The 18111-nt window shown below is 51.2% G+C and overlaps 2 protein-coding genes across 2 annotated transcripts in view; both read left to right on the top strand.

The window, feature by feature from the left end:
* Positions 1-3699, top strand: part of LOC135449761 (C-type lectin domain family 2 member D-like) — a 28822-nt gene extending 25123 nt beyond the window's left edge. The window contains exons 3-5 of the mRNA XM_064717085.1: positions 2135-2316; positions 2517-2617; positions 2708-3699. Coding sequence (XP_064573155.1) covers positions 2135-2316; positions 2517-2617; positions 2708-2822 — 398 coding nt within the window. The 3' untranslated portion in view covers positions 2823-3699. The remainder of the gene's footprint in view (positions 1-2134; positions 2317-2516; positions 2618-2707) is intronic.
* LOC135449760 (C-type lectin domain family 2 member D-like) overlaps positions 1-18111 on the top strand; it is an 87422-nt gene that overhangs the window by 7169 nt on the left and 62142 nt on the right. The gene's annotated exons all lie outside the window — the stretch shown is intronic.

Below are 18111 nucleotides of genomic sequence, written 5' to 3'. Positions count from 1 at the left end.
CCCGGGAGCGGGAAAGCGCCGGCGGCAGCGAGGGAAAAGCCGAGCGGGGAGAGCCGAGCTGGGACCCGCCCGGGGCTCGGGGTGAGGCGGGGCAGCCCCGCGCCTGCCGCCACCGCAGGGGGTTTGCACTGCGCTCAGCCGGGCCAAAGGGACTCGGGTTCACATCCCGCAATCCGGGCTGGCAGCGACGGGAGGGGCCGGAACGGTGACGGAACCGATCCCGGAGAAGGCAGCGGGAACCCCGGGGAGAGCGGCCGGGGCGGGGCCGGGCGAAGTCGGGCGCGTGGCGGCAGCGTTTCCCAGCGCTGATTGGCCAAGCCGGCCGGAAGCTCTGACACACCCCTCAGTGGAAATCTGGTGCGTCAGTGGCCGCGGCCTGTTCGTGTGGCCGGGATTGGAGCGGCGGCAGCGGCCCGTTCGTGACACCCCGGGCGGCGACGTCCGGAGCACGGTGAGGGGATGGCGGAGCTCGGAGGCGGCTCCAGCCCAGCTTCGACCCGCAGTCGGTGGTGACCCAGCTCGGGGCTCGCTGCGGGCGGAGAGAGGAGGGATGGGGGATTCTGGCGACCTCCTTGTGCCGGGTTCCCCGTCCACTGGTATTAAAAACAGAATTCAATCCTTAGAGTTTTTAAAAGTTTAATGATAAAAATAATAATTACTATAATAATAGTAAATGGGTAAAAAAGGACGATGTTTCCACCGCTGCCTACTCCCAACAAAAGCCAAGGAAGAGCGATAAGTGAGGCACAGATGTTATGTTCATTACACTACTGTTTCTATGAGCAATAAAGTGTACACTAAAGGAGAAAAATTATATTAACATTCAGCTAAAAGGAGTTATAATTTAGACTATTTCTAAATAGTTATAATCATTAACAACATATGTATACGATAATACATAAATGTGAAAGCCAAAATTACATGGTCATTTTTCACACAGGCAGGGAGCCGCAGCGGCCGTGCCGGCGCTCGGTGTGCCCGGGCTCCGAGGCGCCGGGGCAGGGAATCATGCGGGGCACAATGGTGAGCAGCCCGGGGCTGCTGCTTCTTGCCCCTCGGCAGGCGGACTCCGAGCCGCAGCTGCCCCGGGCCAGCAGCAGCCGGCAGCTCGCAGGCGCTCTCAGCGCCCGGCCCGGCACGGAGCTGGGCTGCAGCGGCTGCAGAGCCACAGGGGCCGCGGCTGCGGCCGCCGCAGAGCTGCCGGAGGCTGCGCTTGTCTGCGCACCTGCTGCCGCACCTCTGGGCAGCGGCGACAGCGCAGCCACAGCTGCCACCGCCCTCCTGAGCCCCCGCACGGCCGGCACCAGCAGCGACCTCTCCTCGTGTCCCTTTCAGGGTGCCATCAGCGCGGCTGCAAAGCTGTTCCCGAGGCCGAGCTCCCAAAGGATCTGCCAGCAGCACTCCTGATGAGTGGAGAGCAATGTGTTGTTTATTCCACACGGAGAGATGCCGGCTGTGAGCAGGAGGAGAGTGAACTCTGCTCCATTCCTGGAGTTGTGAAGGAGCCCCTGGAGAAGAGATCAGCAACAGGGAATCGACCCACAAGACTGCTGGGTGAGTGCAGGGCCACCCGTGTGGCCTCTAGACAGGGGCCCGTGTCCCCTCCCAAGGCCAGGGCTGGCAGGTGTGTGGCTGTTTCCCGATGTCTGGAAGAGGCCTCGTGCTCTGCTGGGCCCCATCCGTGGCTGGAAGCAAGAGCCCCAGCTGCCCCCAAGGCTGTGCAGTTCTCCTGCTGCAGCCTGTGCCCACAGCTGTGTCCCTGCCTGTGCCCACAGCTGTGTCCCTGCCTGTGGCCAGGCTCTTGGCTCTCTGGCTGCCAGCTGAGGGAGGCCCACACTGCCTCAGGGCTCCCTGCTCTGCTCCCTGGCCGTGGGCTGAGCAGATTGCAGGGCCGGCTCTGCTTCTGGCAGCCAGCAGCTCTTTCCTGCTCCAGGTGAACGGTTCAGGTGCCATCCCGTGGGCACGGCGGTGCTGATTCTGCTGCTCCTGGTGCTGGTGCTGGCTTTGGGGGCGGCCTTGGCTGTGCTGGCAGGTAAGGGAGGGGCAGCAGCCTGGGCCCAGCCCCTCGGGGCAGAGCGGGCTCCCTGCTCCCTGCACAGGGGAATCCTCAGAGCTTCTCCTCTTCCCCCTGCAGCACCACAGGTTCCAGTCACACCTGCGACTCCGCTGTTGGTTCTGGGCTGTCCCCATGGCTGGGTGGGCTACAATGGGGTCTGCTACTACTTCTCACGGGATTACAGCACGTGGGAGCAGGGTCAGGAACGGTGCTCCGAGCTCAATGCCTCCCTGGCCATTGCCAAGGATGAGGAGGCCATGGTGAGTGAGGGGCTGCGGGCGGTGTGGGGTGGCTGAGGGCAGCCTGGGGGCGCTCCTGGGCCGGGCTCGGTGCTCGTAGGGCCGGGGCTGCAGCCCTGGGCCGGGGCCTTGCAGGGAAGGAGCCCCGGCGTGCGGGGGCAGCCCCGGGCACGTGTCCCCCCGAGGGGCCGGGGCAGCTCCCACTCCTCTCTCCTGGGCAGGATTTGCTCTCCCGCCTGTGTGGGAACGTCGATTTCTGGCTCGGGCTGCGCAGACGGGGCGAGCGCCTGCAGTGGGGGGACGGCAGCAGCTACAGCTCCCGGTGAGTGCCGGGGAGCCGGGCAGGGCCTGGGGGCACAGGGGCACAAGGGCTTCCCCTGGCAGCCAGCGCTGCCTCTGCTCCTCCCTGCAGGGTTCCTGTCTTTGGCAATTCCGACTGTGTGTACCTGGCTGACAAGAGATTGAGGAGTGACAACTGCTCCAGTGAGCGGCCGTATGTCTGCAGCAAGGCCCAAGCTCCCCTGTAACAGGGGCTGCACAAAGGACCTTCTCCACGCTGGGCAGTGCCAGCTTCACCTCTGAGCCCAGCACAGCGCTGTCCTTCCTCAGCTGCGCCCTGTGCCTTGCACTTCCTCTCAGGGTCACCTCAGTGCCTCTTCATCCCCAGTGCCAGCGCTGGGCTGGGGCTGCAAAGGAAAAGTCTCTGCAATCCATCCTGCCACCGATGCTGCCTGCAGTGAGTGCATTGCCCTCATGACACAACGAGCTCCAATGGGAAATCCAAATCTTCCTGGGGTCTTGGAATCCACAAACTGGTTGGAATGTGGTGACACTATTGGACTGTCTGTGGAAGAGGAGGAAGAACTGCTGACACGTGCTGAGCAGGAATCCCTCTTTCGGCATCAGGCACCTGACTGTGAAGAAGGGTCTGTCTCTCTCTCTGTCGCCTTCGGAGGAGGACGGTCAGAGCTGCTGCCTTGGGGAAGGGAATTCGGTGCCACCGCCACATCCCAGCCCAGAGCTGCTTCTCCTGCTGTGGGGCTGTGGGCTGAGCCTGTGCTGGTGAGAGCAGCCCCTGCACGGGCCCCTCAGTGTCACCCCTCAGTGCCGCAGGGCCCTGTCCCCCCTGCTCGGGTGCCCGGGATCCTGAGCTCGCCTCTCCCTGCCCTGCTCACACCCGGCTGCCGCTGCCGCGCCCCCGCTGCCCCTCGGGCGCTGCTCCGAGCTTTGGCTGCTCCGGAGCTGCGAGGAACGGATTTGTACAGAATCTGTAAAAATTGATCACACAATTATACAGTCTTGTATATCTGTATGCAAATATTGAGATCAGGTGTGTTGACTTAGAAAAGCTATGGAATAGCGATTTTATTGTTGAGAGATTGAATTAGAAATAAGTTTTAAAATATAAAATGTATATCACATATATATGTATATAAAAGATGCTTTATAAAAAGAGTACATATTTTTGAGAATTAGAGCTCTGCTAGATGCATTGTACATAGGACTATTTGAGGTACAAATCTCGGTGATTGGTGTTAGAAATAATAGCAGTATTGTGTGGTAAAAGAAAATAGCTTGAAAAACATTTATAAGGTATTGTAATTAGGAAATAACTTTTATCAGGATAACGTTGAGGCTTATGGTTCTTATGTTTCATTCTTTTTTGAGATTGATAATATAATAAAATCTTTTAATAGGCTTCTGAGTTACCCCATCTCTATAGAAACTAAAAAACCCACCAAAACAGTACATCCATTCTAAAGAAAGCAAAAACTCAGCTCTCTTTCAAGCAGTTAAAAACCTCAAAATATTGTTTGTTCATTGCTACTACAAAGAAACAAGATCTGAAAGAATTAGTTTACAAAAAACCACTCAAAACTTCCACGACCTCACCAGCTCAACTCAAACAGAAACCAATATTATTTCCTATTACATAACATCAAGCAAGCTTTTAAAAAACATAATCCAGCACAAAATATCCAAGCAACGAAAAGACATTGATAAATGCCTTAACGCTCTAATCTAATTCCTATGATATTTCAAAACAAAACCTACAAAGTTTACTATCTTAAGTTCAAAAGCAATTTCCAACTATAAATAATACTTCTGTGTTCACCCTCCCTCTGAGACCCAGTTAAACACAAATAAAAACACAAAAAGTATTGTACAATACTTTCACCATAAATCAAAACCATACAACCACAAATGTATTCCCTCCGTACAAATGAGGTAATAATTAACTTATTTAAGCAAATTGCAAAGCTTTCCACTTCCCCACTCTTGTGTGCAGCCCCTGCGCGTCCCCAGCCGCGTCTCCGAGCCCTCCCTCCCTCCAGCCCTGCCCAGAGGCCCCGCAAGCCCGAGCGGAGCCGCGCTGCCCCCGGCGCTGCCCCGCAGCCCCCGCCGCTCTCCCGGCTCAGCCCCCGCTGCCATCCCCGGCCCGCCCGGCATCTTCCAGCCCTGCCCGGCCGGCAGCGAGGGCAGCTCTGCCCAGCTCAAGGAGCGAGGCTGCTCTGCCAGCGCTGCAAAAACCCGAGCTCTGGCTGCCGGCAAAGAGAGGAACGAGACAAAAACCCGCGATTGGCAAACTCCTCCATAGGGAAATGAAGCAGGGCACGGACTCTGGAGCAGAGGAAGAGTTTAACCCGTTCCATCCCAGCCCCGTGAACACACAACGGGAACTGACTGATTGGGCTGACATTAGACCTAAACTCATAAGAGGTAAAGATTTTTATTCACCATACAGAAAACTCCTTGCTGTGCCAGTTCGATATAAGGAAAATAATGCTAATCCTCGGTGGGAGCCTATAGCACATTAGGATATTGAGAAGTTAAGAAAAGCTTTTAAAGACAACAGCTTAAACTCCCAGTATCTTAATAATATGGTGAGAAGTAGATGTGATTCCTATCACCTCACATATTCAGACTGCTGTAATATTTAATCTCTAATTTTAACAAACTCACAATATTTTCTGTGGGACTTGCATCAGCAAAAGCATCTTCACAGATCAGTGGAGAGTTCTGCTAGAAGTCCTAAAGCCCAACTAACAATCAGTCAATTAGCTAGAGATCCTCCAAACCATAAAGCTGAAGACCAAGCCAAATTTCTTTCTAGAGCAGGGAAAAGAGATATTAGAAATGCAGCCAGAAAGACTCTTTTAACTGTACAACTGCAAGAACCCATGAAAATGCCGATTCTCTGATTCAGCAAGCCACAACTAAACCTTCTCTTGCCTTTTTAAATCACTTGGCAGAAGCAGTTCAACAGCAGCGTCCTAAGGAAACAGCACATCCTTATTGAATTAAAGCCTTGCCTTTACTGATACAAACAATAAATGTAAAAGGGTTCTTTTACCAGCCCATCCACCAACAGTGCCACGAATGCTCTCAGCTTGTGGTGAGCTCAGCACTCCACAGCACAACATGACCATACAAGCTCCTACACTGGGAGAACAACTTACAAAGTCCCAAGATTCGCTGGGAAATAAATTCCAAAGAGTTATTGAGGCTCAAACCAAAACTATTGAAGAAACCCTCACTGCTTTACAGGTAGAGCCCATTAAAGAGCCATGTTTTAACTGTAAGAAAACCTAAGTAATTTTTAAAAACGACAGTTCTGAAGCAGAGAACAATACAAAATCACCTGATTCTTACCCTCAGTACAAAAAGAGAAAGAGATATTATACTGATCGCTGTCGCTCCAAATGTAACATAACAGAAAAGCCTCTGTCGGGAACTTCAACAAGGGCTCACAGCGCCACCGTGTCACAAAACAAAGAACGGCGGCTCCATCGCAAACAAACTTAGAGCAGATGCAATTTGTAAAATCACCAGAAATCTCCCGAGCAAGCCCGACTTATTACCCCCAGGGGCACCATGCAAACTAACAATTTCTACATTAACATACCTCTAAACAAACTTTTGTCATCAATTTATGCCCACAGGAGTTACTAGTACTTCACAACAGAGACAGGGCTTTTAAATTCTAAGCTGAGACAAAACCATAATTCTTAGATTTTCAGTGTTCCCAACTATTATTTCAGTACACTGTAACCAAGAGCTGATAGCTTTAGCTCTTGCTTCCAGCACTCCAGCAGTAATTCAACCCAAACCACTCAGAGCTATCACGGCTGCATAGCCAGGGACTGTAACTGAGCAAGACATCCATGGAGAGCCTGTGCTTTTAACTAAGCCAACTGTGCACCAAGGAACAGCACCGAGAGCTGTAGCCCACAGCTGATGGCCTTTGGGTGGGAGGTGTCCCCAGTGAGCAGCCACAGCCCCCTTGCAGCCTGAGCCAGGGCAGTGGAACAGTGAATGTCACAGCTGTGCTGGGCACGGGCACAGAGGGCACTGCAATTCCTGCTGTGCTTCAGCCCAGCCATTACAATCTGGGAGCGCCCATGGGGGCTCTCCCAAGAGCCAGAACAGTCACACTGAGTGTGCACAGTGAGCTCATGGGGACTGCCACCAGTGCTGAGGGTGAGCCAAGGATCACCCGGCCCCTCGTGGGGCACAAACCCATCCCAGCAGAGAAGGGAGACTCGCTGGCCCAGGACAGAACAGAAACAGAAGGGAGATTTTAATGAGAGCCACAGCAGCACCGACCACTCCAAAGTTATCATCAAAAACAAACAACCCTGACTAAGGGAGTCAGGAGCCGCCAGCAGAGAAAAAACTAAATACTATAAAAAAATTAATACATGAAAAATTGCAAAATAATCTCATCAAAACCACAAATGGTCCTTAGACTTCCCCAGTGTTTGTCATACACAATAAAATGTCTGATTCCTGGAAATTACTCCCATCTCCTGCTGCTGAGGGCACTTGCTGAAATGAAAAATACCCAGGAAGCTTTCCCTTTCTTGAGATTAGAATGGTTTCTGTAATTCCTTGAGGTGTGAGCATGATGGTTAAAACCCCAATGTGCAAATGAAAGTTTTCCTCTTCTTTCCCCCACTCCATGCTCCATCCTCCCTCTTACTTTGCCATCTCAACAACTGCTAAGGAAACCTTTCTCATCTTGTCAATTGGCAATGCAACTGCTCTTTAATTCAGTTTTAAAATAGATTTTAAAGTCAGGCTCTGTCCATGCCATTAATTTGACTTTTGGATGAAGTTGTTGGTGCTTAACAAGCTCTGTGCTGCTTTAAAGCCTTTCTGCAAGGCTCAAAGAATGACCCTGGCAGGGAGTGCAGGAGCGTTGTGCACTCCTTGTTTAGAAATGGAGTGCATCAAACCAGGTTCTTTAAAAGCCATTTTAAGTGAAATTAAGACCCTGGAATTCCTTTGGGAAATGGTCCATTTAGGACAGAGCCACAGTGCCAGAAGCTGTTTGTCTGATGCTCAGTTCATGCTCTGGTCAGTGCAGGGCAGCCCCTCAAGAAATGCCTGAGCCAAAGGCAGCAAGGAGAGGAAAAGAGCTGAGAGAGCTGGAGAGATGAAATGGCACAGATGTGCCTGGAGCATGGCCCTCCCCAGCAGCTTTTCTTACAGTTCAGTGTTCAAAAAGCTGAAAGCTGATGCTCAGGACTTTGGGATCTGGCTTGGAACTGCAGAGGGGATGAGCTCCCTTACTGGAACCCAGGCAGTGGAGTGCCACAAGCCTGCAGCCAGATTGCTTCTCATTCAGCTTGAATTAAATGTTCTTTTAGTTTTGGGCTTTTATCCTTAGAGATGCTACAATTGAAAGAAGAGAACAGAAATAGGCTGGAGCACCATTGGCACAGTAATTGATATTTTACTCTTCCTCTTTTCCTTTTCAAAATATATGTACATAACATAAACTTTTAAACTCTGTGGTTTGGGTGAAACACTCTTTTTTTATAATAGGAGTCCTAGTGAAATATATGTATTGTATAAGTGGCCTTGCCCCAATGCTAGTTCCTCTAAGTGGGCTGTGGCTGTGATGTCCTTAATTGAGAGGCAGCTGTGGCCGATGAAGAAAACTGGGATAAAAGGGGGTGGGTTGGCTGGCCAGGGAGAGCCTTGGAGGTGCCCTGATGGAGATGCTGGAGCAATGCTGCTGTGAAGAGCTGTGTGTGGGAAAACCACTCAGAAGGTATGGGACTCTAGAAATATGACAAGAACTAGTGGTGACCCCGACGTGATAGAAGGTAGGACAGCTAAGAGCTGTGGCAGCCTGAGAGCTGAGCCTCTAGAAATATAACAACAACAAGTGGTGATAGAAGATAGGACAGCCGAGAGCTGTAGAAGAACATGGCCTTTGAGTCGAGGAGCTGTGACAGCGAGGAGCTGTGAGAATGTGGCCTTTGAGCGAGGAGCTCTGTGTGTTGTACATGGTCTTTGAGTCATGGGGAAATGTGTGTATTGTACTGGAATATCTGTATTGTATTTGAATATCTGTAAGTAAAAGAAAAGGGGTAAATATAGTAGGAGTCCTAGTGAAATATATGTATTGTATAAGTGGCCTTTCCCCAATGCTAGTTGTTCTAAATGGGCTGCAGCTGTGATATCCTTAATTGGGTGGCAGCTGTGGCCAATGAAGATCACTGGGATAAAACCACTGGGTTGGTGGCTCAGGGAGGTCCTTGGAGGAGCCCTGATGAAGAAGTAGGAACAACACTGCTGTGAAGAGCTGTGTGTGAGAAAACCACCCAGAAGGTATGGGACTCTACAAATATGATAACAACATTTTTTTCCTTTTTTTGGAAGAGATATGCAAGTCCTAAGTCCCTGGGCCAATGATTCCTGCATTTTATTTATGTTTTTACAATTAAACAAGGGGCTGATAAGATTGACAAGGAAGATACAACTCAGGAGCTCCCTGGGCAGCAGCCTCCAAACTCTTTGGGTGATGCCAAGAGCAGTAGGGTGTGAAGGCTGCTTTCCAGTGTGAGATTAATCCATAATAACCTGCTCACTGACATCAAAGTCACTGCTTAGAAGCCACTTGTTATTTCCTGAGGTGCAGGAGCTGGAGGGTTTGACAAAGCCTGGGCAGAATGACGAAGAATATTCCTGTCAGATTTCTGCTTCTCTTCATGTGCCAGGAAGAGGAACCCATCCTCGTTAAGGGCTTTGTTCCTGTGTGACAGTGTGTAGTTTTCCCAGCCGGGTTTGCTCTCCTGACAGCTCCAGTCTCGCCTCTTCAAGAGCAGAGCACGCTGTGCCCACAGGGCTTTGCTGCTGGGAGCACTGGGAGGGAACTGGGAGCACAGGGAATGCCAGGAGGGAACTGGGAGGGAGAGTGGGAGCAGCGGGAGTGAGCAGGAAGGAGCACTGGCAGGGATATCAGGAGCCCTGGGAAGGAACAGCGCTCCCAGCTCCTGCCCAGTGCTCTCCCCATGCCTGCTGGGGCTCACCAGGAAGAGGGAAACTGGCAGGGAACCGGGAGGGAACTGCTCAGCACTGTGCGAGGGGAAGCAGCAGCCCCAGGGGTGAGCAGTGAGGAGGGGGAAGTGCCCCCAGTCCCTCCCCAGTGCCCCCAAAAATGGGATTGAAATGGAGGGGGGAAAGCTTTTCTGTAATTGTGTTTGAACTGGGGAGGATCCCCATTCACCTGTGATTTGAAGGGTGTCAGTTGAAGGAAAACACACCTTTTTCATCATTTTGGGTGTCTCACTAGGCAGGCAATCACCATTTTCCTTGATTTTCATGTTTAAATGGAAGGAGAAACCCTTTATGGTGCTGTTTGAATTGAGGGAAAGAGCCCCATTTTCATCATGTTCAGTCTCAAACTGAGAGCAAACACGGCTGTCCCTGGTCTGAAAGGGCTTCGAGAGGAACCTCTTGATGGGTCACTGTTAAGAGTTCCATCGAGGAGGACCCTCTATTTGATGGGACCTCCACAGATGAAAAAGATTTGCAAAAGCCCTCAGAATGGTCTTTGTAGAGAGAAACTGCATTTTCCCTGGTTTATGGAGGCTAAATTGGGAGAAAATCCCCTTCTGTGAGAATACCTGGGGCTGTGTCTGATTGCCACAGAGCAGGAGCAGCCTTGCCCTCAGCAGGTCACAGCCCTGTCCCATGAGGATGTGGCACAAAAGAGTCAGGAAAGACCACAGGACCTCAGCTCAGATGAGGCTTTTGACAGAGCCCAGAGATCTCATCCTGGAACTCTGAAAACACAGGAAAATCATGAGACAGCCCTGGGTCAGGGCACAGCAACCCTGCTGGAACAAGAGAAGGGACTCAAGGGCTGAGCAGGCAGTGCAGGGAACGGCTGCATGTCGGATCTCAGGATCTCAGTCCTGAGGTGCTGAGCCACCGAGACCACCTTGGGGGGCTCGGGAGTCCTGGAATGTTGCCAGAAGTGTCTGGTGGCTGGACTTTGGTCCTACACAGGAGACGACAAGGATGAGGGCTTCACCGGGGTGAAAGGTGAAGGGATTAGTTAATTAGAGGGTGAGAAACAGGGTTTAGGATTTATGTACAGGGGGGTTTAGAGAAGTAAGATGGAGGAATTGGGGTGTGTCCTGTCCTTCTTCTTCTTCTTCTTCTCCTCCATCTTCTTTGGCCATGGTGGCACTTTTGGATTGGTTATTACTGAAAGTGCACCCAGCAATAAAAATAAATGGTATTGGGGAAAAATGATAAATATTGTACACGTAACAATGGGTATAAAGATACGTGGCTGCCCCGGAGGGCAGACAGTGTGCTCATGGCTGACTGCTGAGCAGATCTCTGTTCGGCTGAAAGAACATCTTTTAGATAAACAATTAATAAACATAAAAACCGAAAGAAGAACTGAAGCCTCTTCTCGTCCTTCGATACGCGGGCTGCCCGAAGGCCACCTCGGGCCTTTCCAGGCCCCTCAAACAAACAAAGAAAACCCGACACTTGGCGTTCCCTGGGCGGACACGAACCACCACAACCTTTCGGGGGGGGGCAGCACCCTCAAAGCCCTGAAGACCAGAGAGAAGAAGAAAGCAAAAAGCCAACAGAGTCTGAAAAACCAGCAGTCACTGAGGATCCCATCTCTCAGTTTCTGCCGAAGACAATTCGTAGCAGAACAGCCCGGACCGGACCCAGAAAGGCGCGCTGGGACCACCTCTCGTGATCTGCTGGACAGAGACCGAGCCCTCCGGACTGCCCTGACGAAAGATTTGGTAAGAAAGCCCGGAAATAAGAACATGGGGGGCACACTTTCCCAGGAACAATGGGAAATTTTGTCCGCCTTACAAGGTGTGACACAAACATACACAGAGGGAATTCCAAAGAAAGAATTAAAACAATTATTGCTATGGGCAAGGCTAAACTACCCACTGGCAGAAACGTGCCTGCTATTTGAAGTGGGGTTTTGCCAGGAAAACCAACAGATGCAGCAGACATCTGGGGAGAGACCCTCAAAAGAGGGGGAGGAGCATGACTCCAGGAAAAAATTAGCTCTGGCCTTAAAAGGCCAGGAAGAAGAAAACCAACAGATGCAGCAGACATCTGGGGGGGACCCTCTGAAAGAGGGGGGGAGCAAGGCTCCAGGAAAAAATTAGCTCTGGCCTTAAGAAGCCAGGGGGGAAGGGCTCTCAAGGAAAGAGGGCAGGAAATAATATTAAAACACCCGGTCCCAAAACCCAGAAACCCCAGGAAACTCCAAAGCATCAAAAAACTCCAGAGAGCATGGAGGACTCAGGAGCAGAAAGGGGGGAGCAGGGGGGGGAGAAGGGATCGGGGGAGGCGCTTTCTCGCGGCGGCCAGGCTGCAGCGGAGCAGGCGGGGAGCGCGGTTAAAGAAAAAACAAGGGACACGTGTTTTCGCGCGGCGTTCCTCAGCTCAGGGCCGGGGGGAGCAGCCGCCCCGGGGGCTGGCAAGGTAGCAGAAACGCGCGCGGCGGGCAAAACTCGCAAGAACCCGGGGCAGAATCACAAACCAACGCCGGGGCGTCTGACCCAAGCAGCGAAATAGGGGAAATTGCGCAATCCCAGAAAGCTGCCATGCGGAGACGTAGGAGGCGCACGGTTGTGACGCAAAAACCCGGTGCGCAGATCGGCCCGAACGCGGCGGGCGCGGGTGCTGGCGGGAGGCGGGCTGCACACACCGACGAGGGGCTACACACACACAGCGTCGGAGGAGGAGGAGACAGAGTCAGGGGCAGACCGAGGGGGGAAAATTCAGAGGCGGAACAAAAAGGGAGAGGGAGAAATTACCTCGGGAGAGACAGAGGGCGGCTCGGAAAGCATGCATGCGCGGAGAAAAGAGCGCGGGCGGGGGCGGGCCAGACCCACGGTGACGTCTCAGGCGAGGAGGGGCCCTCTCCAGACTTGGTGCCTTTGGTAAAAACCCTCGGAGTCCAAGCCTTCTTCCCTCCTGGGGAGGCGTGTGTGTTCTAACCCTATTGTCAGTTGAATCAAAAACCAGGTAACCCCGGTCTCAAGTGGGCTTGCAAACAGCGACAATCGGCGGAACAGAGAGGCAGTTGTGTTCATGCAGTCGCCCCAGCCAGGGAGGCCGGTGACAGCGCCACCTCGTGGGGGAGTGACCGAAGTGCATGACATGCCGGATTGGTTCGGCGGAGCCACAGCGTTATTTCGTAACGAGTCTGCAACTATGCAGCGATTTTCCTCAACAAGATATAAGAAGAAACGAATACTCAGACAAAAGTCGGGACTCAGACTGCAAAGGACAACTCAGAAGAGAAACAAAAGGAACGAAAGACTCTGGGGGGTTTTCTCTTTGGGGTCTTGAATATTTCTGTATAAGAATGAAAGACACTGGGGGGTTTTCTCCTTGGGGTCTTGAATTGCAATAGGCAATGGGGTAAATTTACCTATTACAGAGAAAACTGACAAAGGATCATGGATTGATCAGCTGGTAGATTTCTTTGACATCTCTCCCATTTGGAGAGGAATTTTAAGGGTAGGATTTTGACATTTCTCCCATTTGGAGAAGAATTTTAAGGGTAGGATTTTATGTTTTAATAGTTCTCCTAATCCTCATCCTTGTCGTCCCAGGTGCCATGAATCGGATTGTAAAAGAGGTTTTCTTAGTGCAAACAGAAGGGGGAGATGTCGGATCTCAGGATCTCAGTCCTGAGGTGCTGAGCCACCGAGACCACCTTGGGGGGCTCGGGAGTCCTGGAATGTTGCCAGAAGTGTCTGGTGGCTGGACTTTGGTCCTACACAGGAGACGACAAGGATGAGGGCTTCACTGGGGTGAATGGTGAAGGGATTAGTTAATTAGAGGGTGAGACACAGGGTTTAGGATTTATGTACAGGGGGGTTTAGAGAAGTAAGATGGAGGAATTGGGGTGTGTCCTGTCCTTCTTCTTCTCCTCCATCTTCTTTGGCCATGGTGGCACTTTTGGATTGGTTATTACTGAAAGTGCACCCAGCAATAAAAATAAATGGTATTGGGGAAAAATGATAAATATTGTACACGTAACAATGGGTATAAAGATACGTGGCTGCCCCGGAGGGCAGACAGTGTGCTCATGGCTGACTGCTGAGCAGATCTCTGTTCGGCCGAAAGAACATCTTTTAGATAAACAATTAATAAACATAAAAACCGAAAGAAGAACTGAAGCCTCTTCTCGTCCTTCGATACGCGGGCTGTCCCAAGGCCACCTCGGGCCTTTCCAGGCCCCTCAAACAGCCGAGATAACCGGACAGCTGCAGACAGCCTGTTCAAAGAGATGCACCTGCAGCTGGAGAGCAAAACAGAGAGAGCCCAAAGTGACACCATGTCTTGTAGATAGTCACACAAAGATATGTCAAAGTTCATGAAAAGCTAGTTATAAATAAGGTAATGGTGTCTTAGGAATAATGCCTGTTATAAAAATGAGTGAATTCACATGATGGAACCAATACATCAGCAGTGACTGTCTCAGGAATTGGAGACAATATTCTTCCAGCATTCCTGTATCCATACAATGAAACACTGAACAGCTTACAATGGATAACAGCCATAATGTAGAACAACCACCCACTCTCCTGTGTTATCTGTGGGAGATAAAGCAGAAGAGATCACAATCAATGATCCTGTCAGGCAGTGCAGCACTGACACCTGTGCAATCTGTGAGAGGATCAAGGGCCCCACAAACTGTATCTTCTTCTATCCAAAAGCAGGTGTTTATCAGTGTTTCATCACAGCTGTTTCAGTTAGATCTGTCTTATGTCTAGAAGAAAATAACTCCGTCTTGCAATGTAAACAAACATATTTAAACAGAATTAACTTAAGACTTAAGATGATTTGCAGTGCAATTAAATGCCACCTCAATAGAATTAGAGGTACATCCAGGAGAACTCAAAGTTAACTTCTTCAAGACCAAATAAAAACTGATCTTAATAAAACTTGAATAGAACATGAAATGGCTTAAAGCAAAGAAGACTGAAACTTGACCTCATTCAAACTCAGCAACACTCAAACCTGGCAGAAATCCAAATCCACCTCAACATAAATGATTAGTAAAAAAATTAATAGAGAAATTAATAATAAATTAATATTACTCAGATCTAACTTTGCTTAATGTTTCCAACACTAAAATCATATTCAAATAAAACAGAACTGAACTAACAATCAGTAACCTTGAAAGTTCTGGGTACTACAAAATGTAACTTATTCTGCTGCTATTAATACCAAAAGGCACTGAAAATGTGAACCAAGTGTGGTTGAAATAACGGCCTGATGGATTTACTGGAGGGATTAGAGAAGTGTAACAAATATCTTGACCCTATGTAATTTAACATTGAGAAAAACTCATGGTAGCCACAAATTTTAAGGAACCATAAATTTCCTAAGACCTTTTAAAGTGCAATTGTACTGAAAGAAACAACAATGTAGAATTTGGCAACAGTCCAACAAACCAGGACCTTCTCGAGATTGTATTTAGTGTAGTAGCATATGGTAAATGTTATCAGCATTTCTGTTAAAGAAATTCGATAGTGTTATTCTGCACATAATGATGATAATGATAATCATAATAATAATGGACTGGATTTACTGCTTTGAATCTCTCCAGTAACAATTCTCAGAGAAAGCAGAGTTCACGACAAACACAAGATGAACTTTTAAAAACATTTCAGCGCATGTTTACGGCATTCCAGGACACGGAGCGTGAGGCTTCAGTGCCCAAGGGCAGTCATCGCCCTTCGGCAAATGCCGGGGGTTCGCCCCGCCGCAGGGTTGGGGAGCCACGGGGGGGAGTGAGTTCGCCCGGGGCCAAGCGGAGCCGGCGGGCAAAGCCGAGCCCCGGGAGCGGGGAAAGCGCCGGCGGCAGCGAGGGAAAAGCCGAGCGGGGAGAGCCGAGCTGGGACCCGCCCGGGGCTCGGGGTGAGGCGGGGCAGCCCCGCGCCTGCCGCCACCGCAGGGGGTTTGCACTGCGCTCAGCCGGGCCAAAGGGACTCGGGTTCTGATCCCGAATCCGGGCTGGCAGCGACGGGAGGCGCCGGAACGGTGAGGGAACCGATCCCGGAGAAGGCAGCGGGGAGCGCCGGGGAGGAAAACGGCCGTCCCAGGACTGGTGCATTCCGCATTTGATTGATCAAATCGCCTCAAATCTGCTGCGGCACCCGGAGCTCGGAGGCGGCTCCAGCCCAGGTGGGACCGCGGTCGGTGCTGCCCCAGCTCGGGGCTCGCTGCGGGCGGAGGGGGCCGCGGTGAGGGCCGGGGGGTTCTGGCGAGTTCCTGGTGCCGGCTTCCCCCGTGTGCCCCCTGCGCTGGGATCGCAGCCGAGGGAGCGGCTGCCCGCGCTCACACAATCACAGAATCTCTGGGCTGGGTTGCAAGAGACCTCCAAGACCATCGAGTCCAACACAGCCCCAACACCTCAGCTAAACCCTGGCACCCTGCAGCACATCCAGTCTATTTTTAAACACATCCAGGGATGGTGACTCCACCACCTCCCCAGGCAGGCCGTTTCAGTTCTTTATCACTCTTTATGTAAAAAAAAAACTTCTTCCTAATATAGGGCCTATATTTCCCGTGGTGCAGCTTGAGACTGCCCTCTGGTTCTGTCAGTGCTGCCTGGAGAAAGAGCCCAACCCCACCTGAGCACAGCCACCTTTCAGGAGCTGTACAGAGTGATGAGGGCACCCCTGAGTCTCCTTTTCTCCAGGCTGAGCACCCCCAGCTCCCTCAGGGGTTCCTCACAGGCTTTGTGTTCCCAGCCCCTCTCCAGCCTCGTTGCCCCCTCTGGACGCGCTCCAGCGTCTCAACGTCCTTCCCAAGCTGAGGGGCCAGAGCTGGACACAGCACTGCAGGTGTGGCCTCACCAGGGCCAGGCACAGGGGCACAATGACCTCCCTGCTCCTGCTGGCCACACCATTCCTGATCCAGGCCAGGAGCCCTTGGCCTTCCTGGCCACCAGGACACACTGCTGGCTCATGTTCAGCCGGCTGTCACCAGCACCCCCAGGTCCCTTTCTGCCTGGGCACTGCCCAGCCACACCGTCCCCAGCCCAGAGCATGGCAGGGGTTATTGTGGCCAAAATGCAGCACTCAGCACTTGGATTTATTAAACTTCATCTTCCTGGACTCTGCCCATCCATCCAACAGTTCCAGGTCTCTCTGCAGAGCCCTCCTGCCTTCCCACAGAGGGACACAGCTCCCAGCTCAGAGTCCTCTGCAGATTCACTAATGAAAGCCTCAATGCCCTCATTCACGGGGTCAGTGCAAACACTGAACAGAGCTGGCCCCAGCACAGAGCCCTGAGGGACAGCCCTGGTGCCTGGCCCCAGCTGGATGCAGCACCCTCAGCACCACTGTCTGGCCCATCCAGCTAGGGCTGAGCCCAGCACAGAGTGCTCCTGTCCCAGCCCTGGGCTGCAGCTTTTCCAGGAGGGAGCTGTGGCAGACACTGCCAAAGGCCTTGCTGGATCCCAGACAGACACACCCACAGCCTTTCCTGCACCCACCAGCAGGGTCACCTGCTCATGGGAGGATTTTATTGTGGGATACAAATGCTTATATACTTAGTCTAGGAAGATGTGTAATGTTTTACTACAGTGATTGGGTTAATCATCACATAAACAAACATCTCTTGCTTGCAGAAGTCCTATGTAATTTTCTTTTTCCTGTAAACCCATGTGATTCAATCTTCTTGTAATTCTGATTTAATCCTCAAAGTTCTGTTTGCTATTGCCAAGGCACCCTGTTATCAAATTTCTTATTCTAACCATGTCCGAAGTCCATCATCGGTTGTTGACCCAATATTGAAACAGCTGAGCACCTTTGCCTTTTCCTCATCTGCAGTTCCCTCCCACATCCAAAAGAGAACAAAGGCTGGTTTTACCCTTCCTTTTACCATTAATATATTTGTAAAAACATTTTTTATTTATCCCTTCCAAAAAATATCAAATTAAGTTCAAACTGAGCTTTGGCCTCCCTAATCTTTTCCCTACATATCCTAGCAGCCCCCTTAAATACTTCCTGAGAAACCTGACCCTCCTTCCAAAGATGATACATCCTCCTTTTATTCTTAAGTTCCTTCAAAACCTCATTCCGATCCAGGCTGGACGTTTGTCTCATGGACTTCTCTTTGGGCACACAGGGACAGTCTGTTCCTGTACCCTCAAGATCTCTGAGATCACCTTTCCTGAACTCCTTTGTTTTTAAGGGCTGCTTCCCAAAGAACTCTGAATAAGTCTCCTGAATAGGCCAAAGTCTGCCCTCAGGAAGCCTAATGTACAAATTTTATTGATGTTCCTCCTGATGTCACCAAATATCAAGAATGCTACAATCCCAGATGCTCCTGAGCCCTGGCAACACACCCAAAAATGTGGTGACTCAGTGGCTCCAGGAGTTCCGAGTGGGCAAAATGGGAGCGAGGGACAGGAGGCAGCTGGTGCCAGTGGGGGAAATGGCTTTGCTGGAGCTGACAGGGAGAGGAGGAGGGGGGAGAAAGTGGTGCCAAATAAAGGGG

This window comes from Zonotrichia leucophrys, chromosome 6, assembly GCF_028769735.1.
Source record: "Zonotrichia leucophrys gambelii isolate GWCS_2022_RI chromosome 6, RI_Zleu_2.0, whole genome shotgun sequence".
Classification (NCBI taxonomy): domain Eukaryota; kingdom Metazoa; phylum Chordata; class Aves; order Passeriformes; family Passerellidae; genus Zonotrichia; species Zonotrichia leucophrys.
The sequence above is the reverse complement of the archived record's forward strand: the minus strand, read 5'-3'. Positions and strand labels throughout refer to the sequence as shown.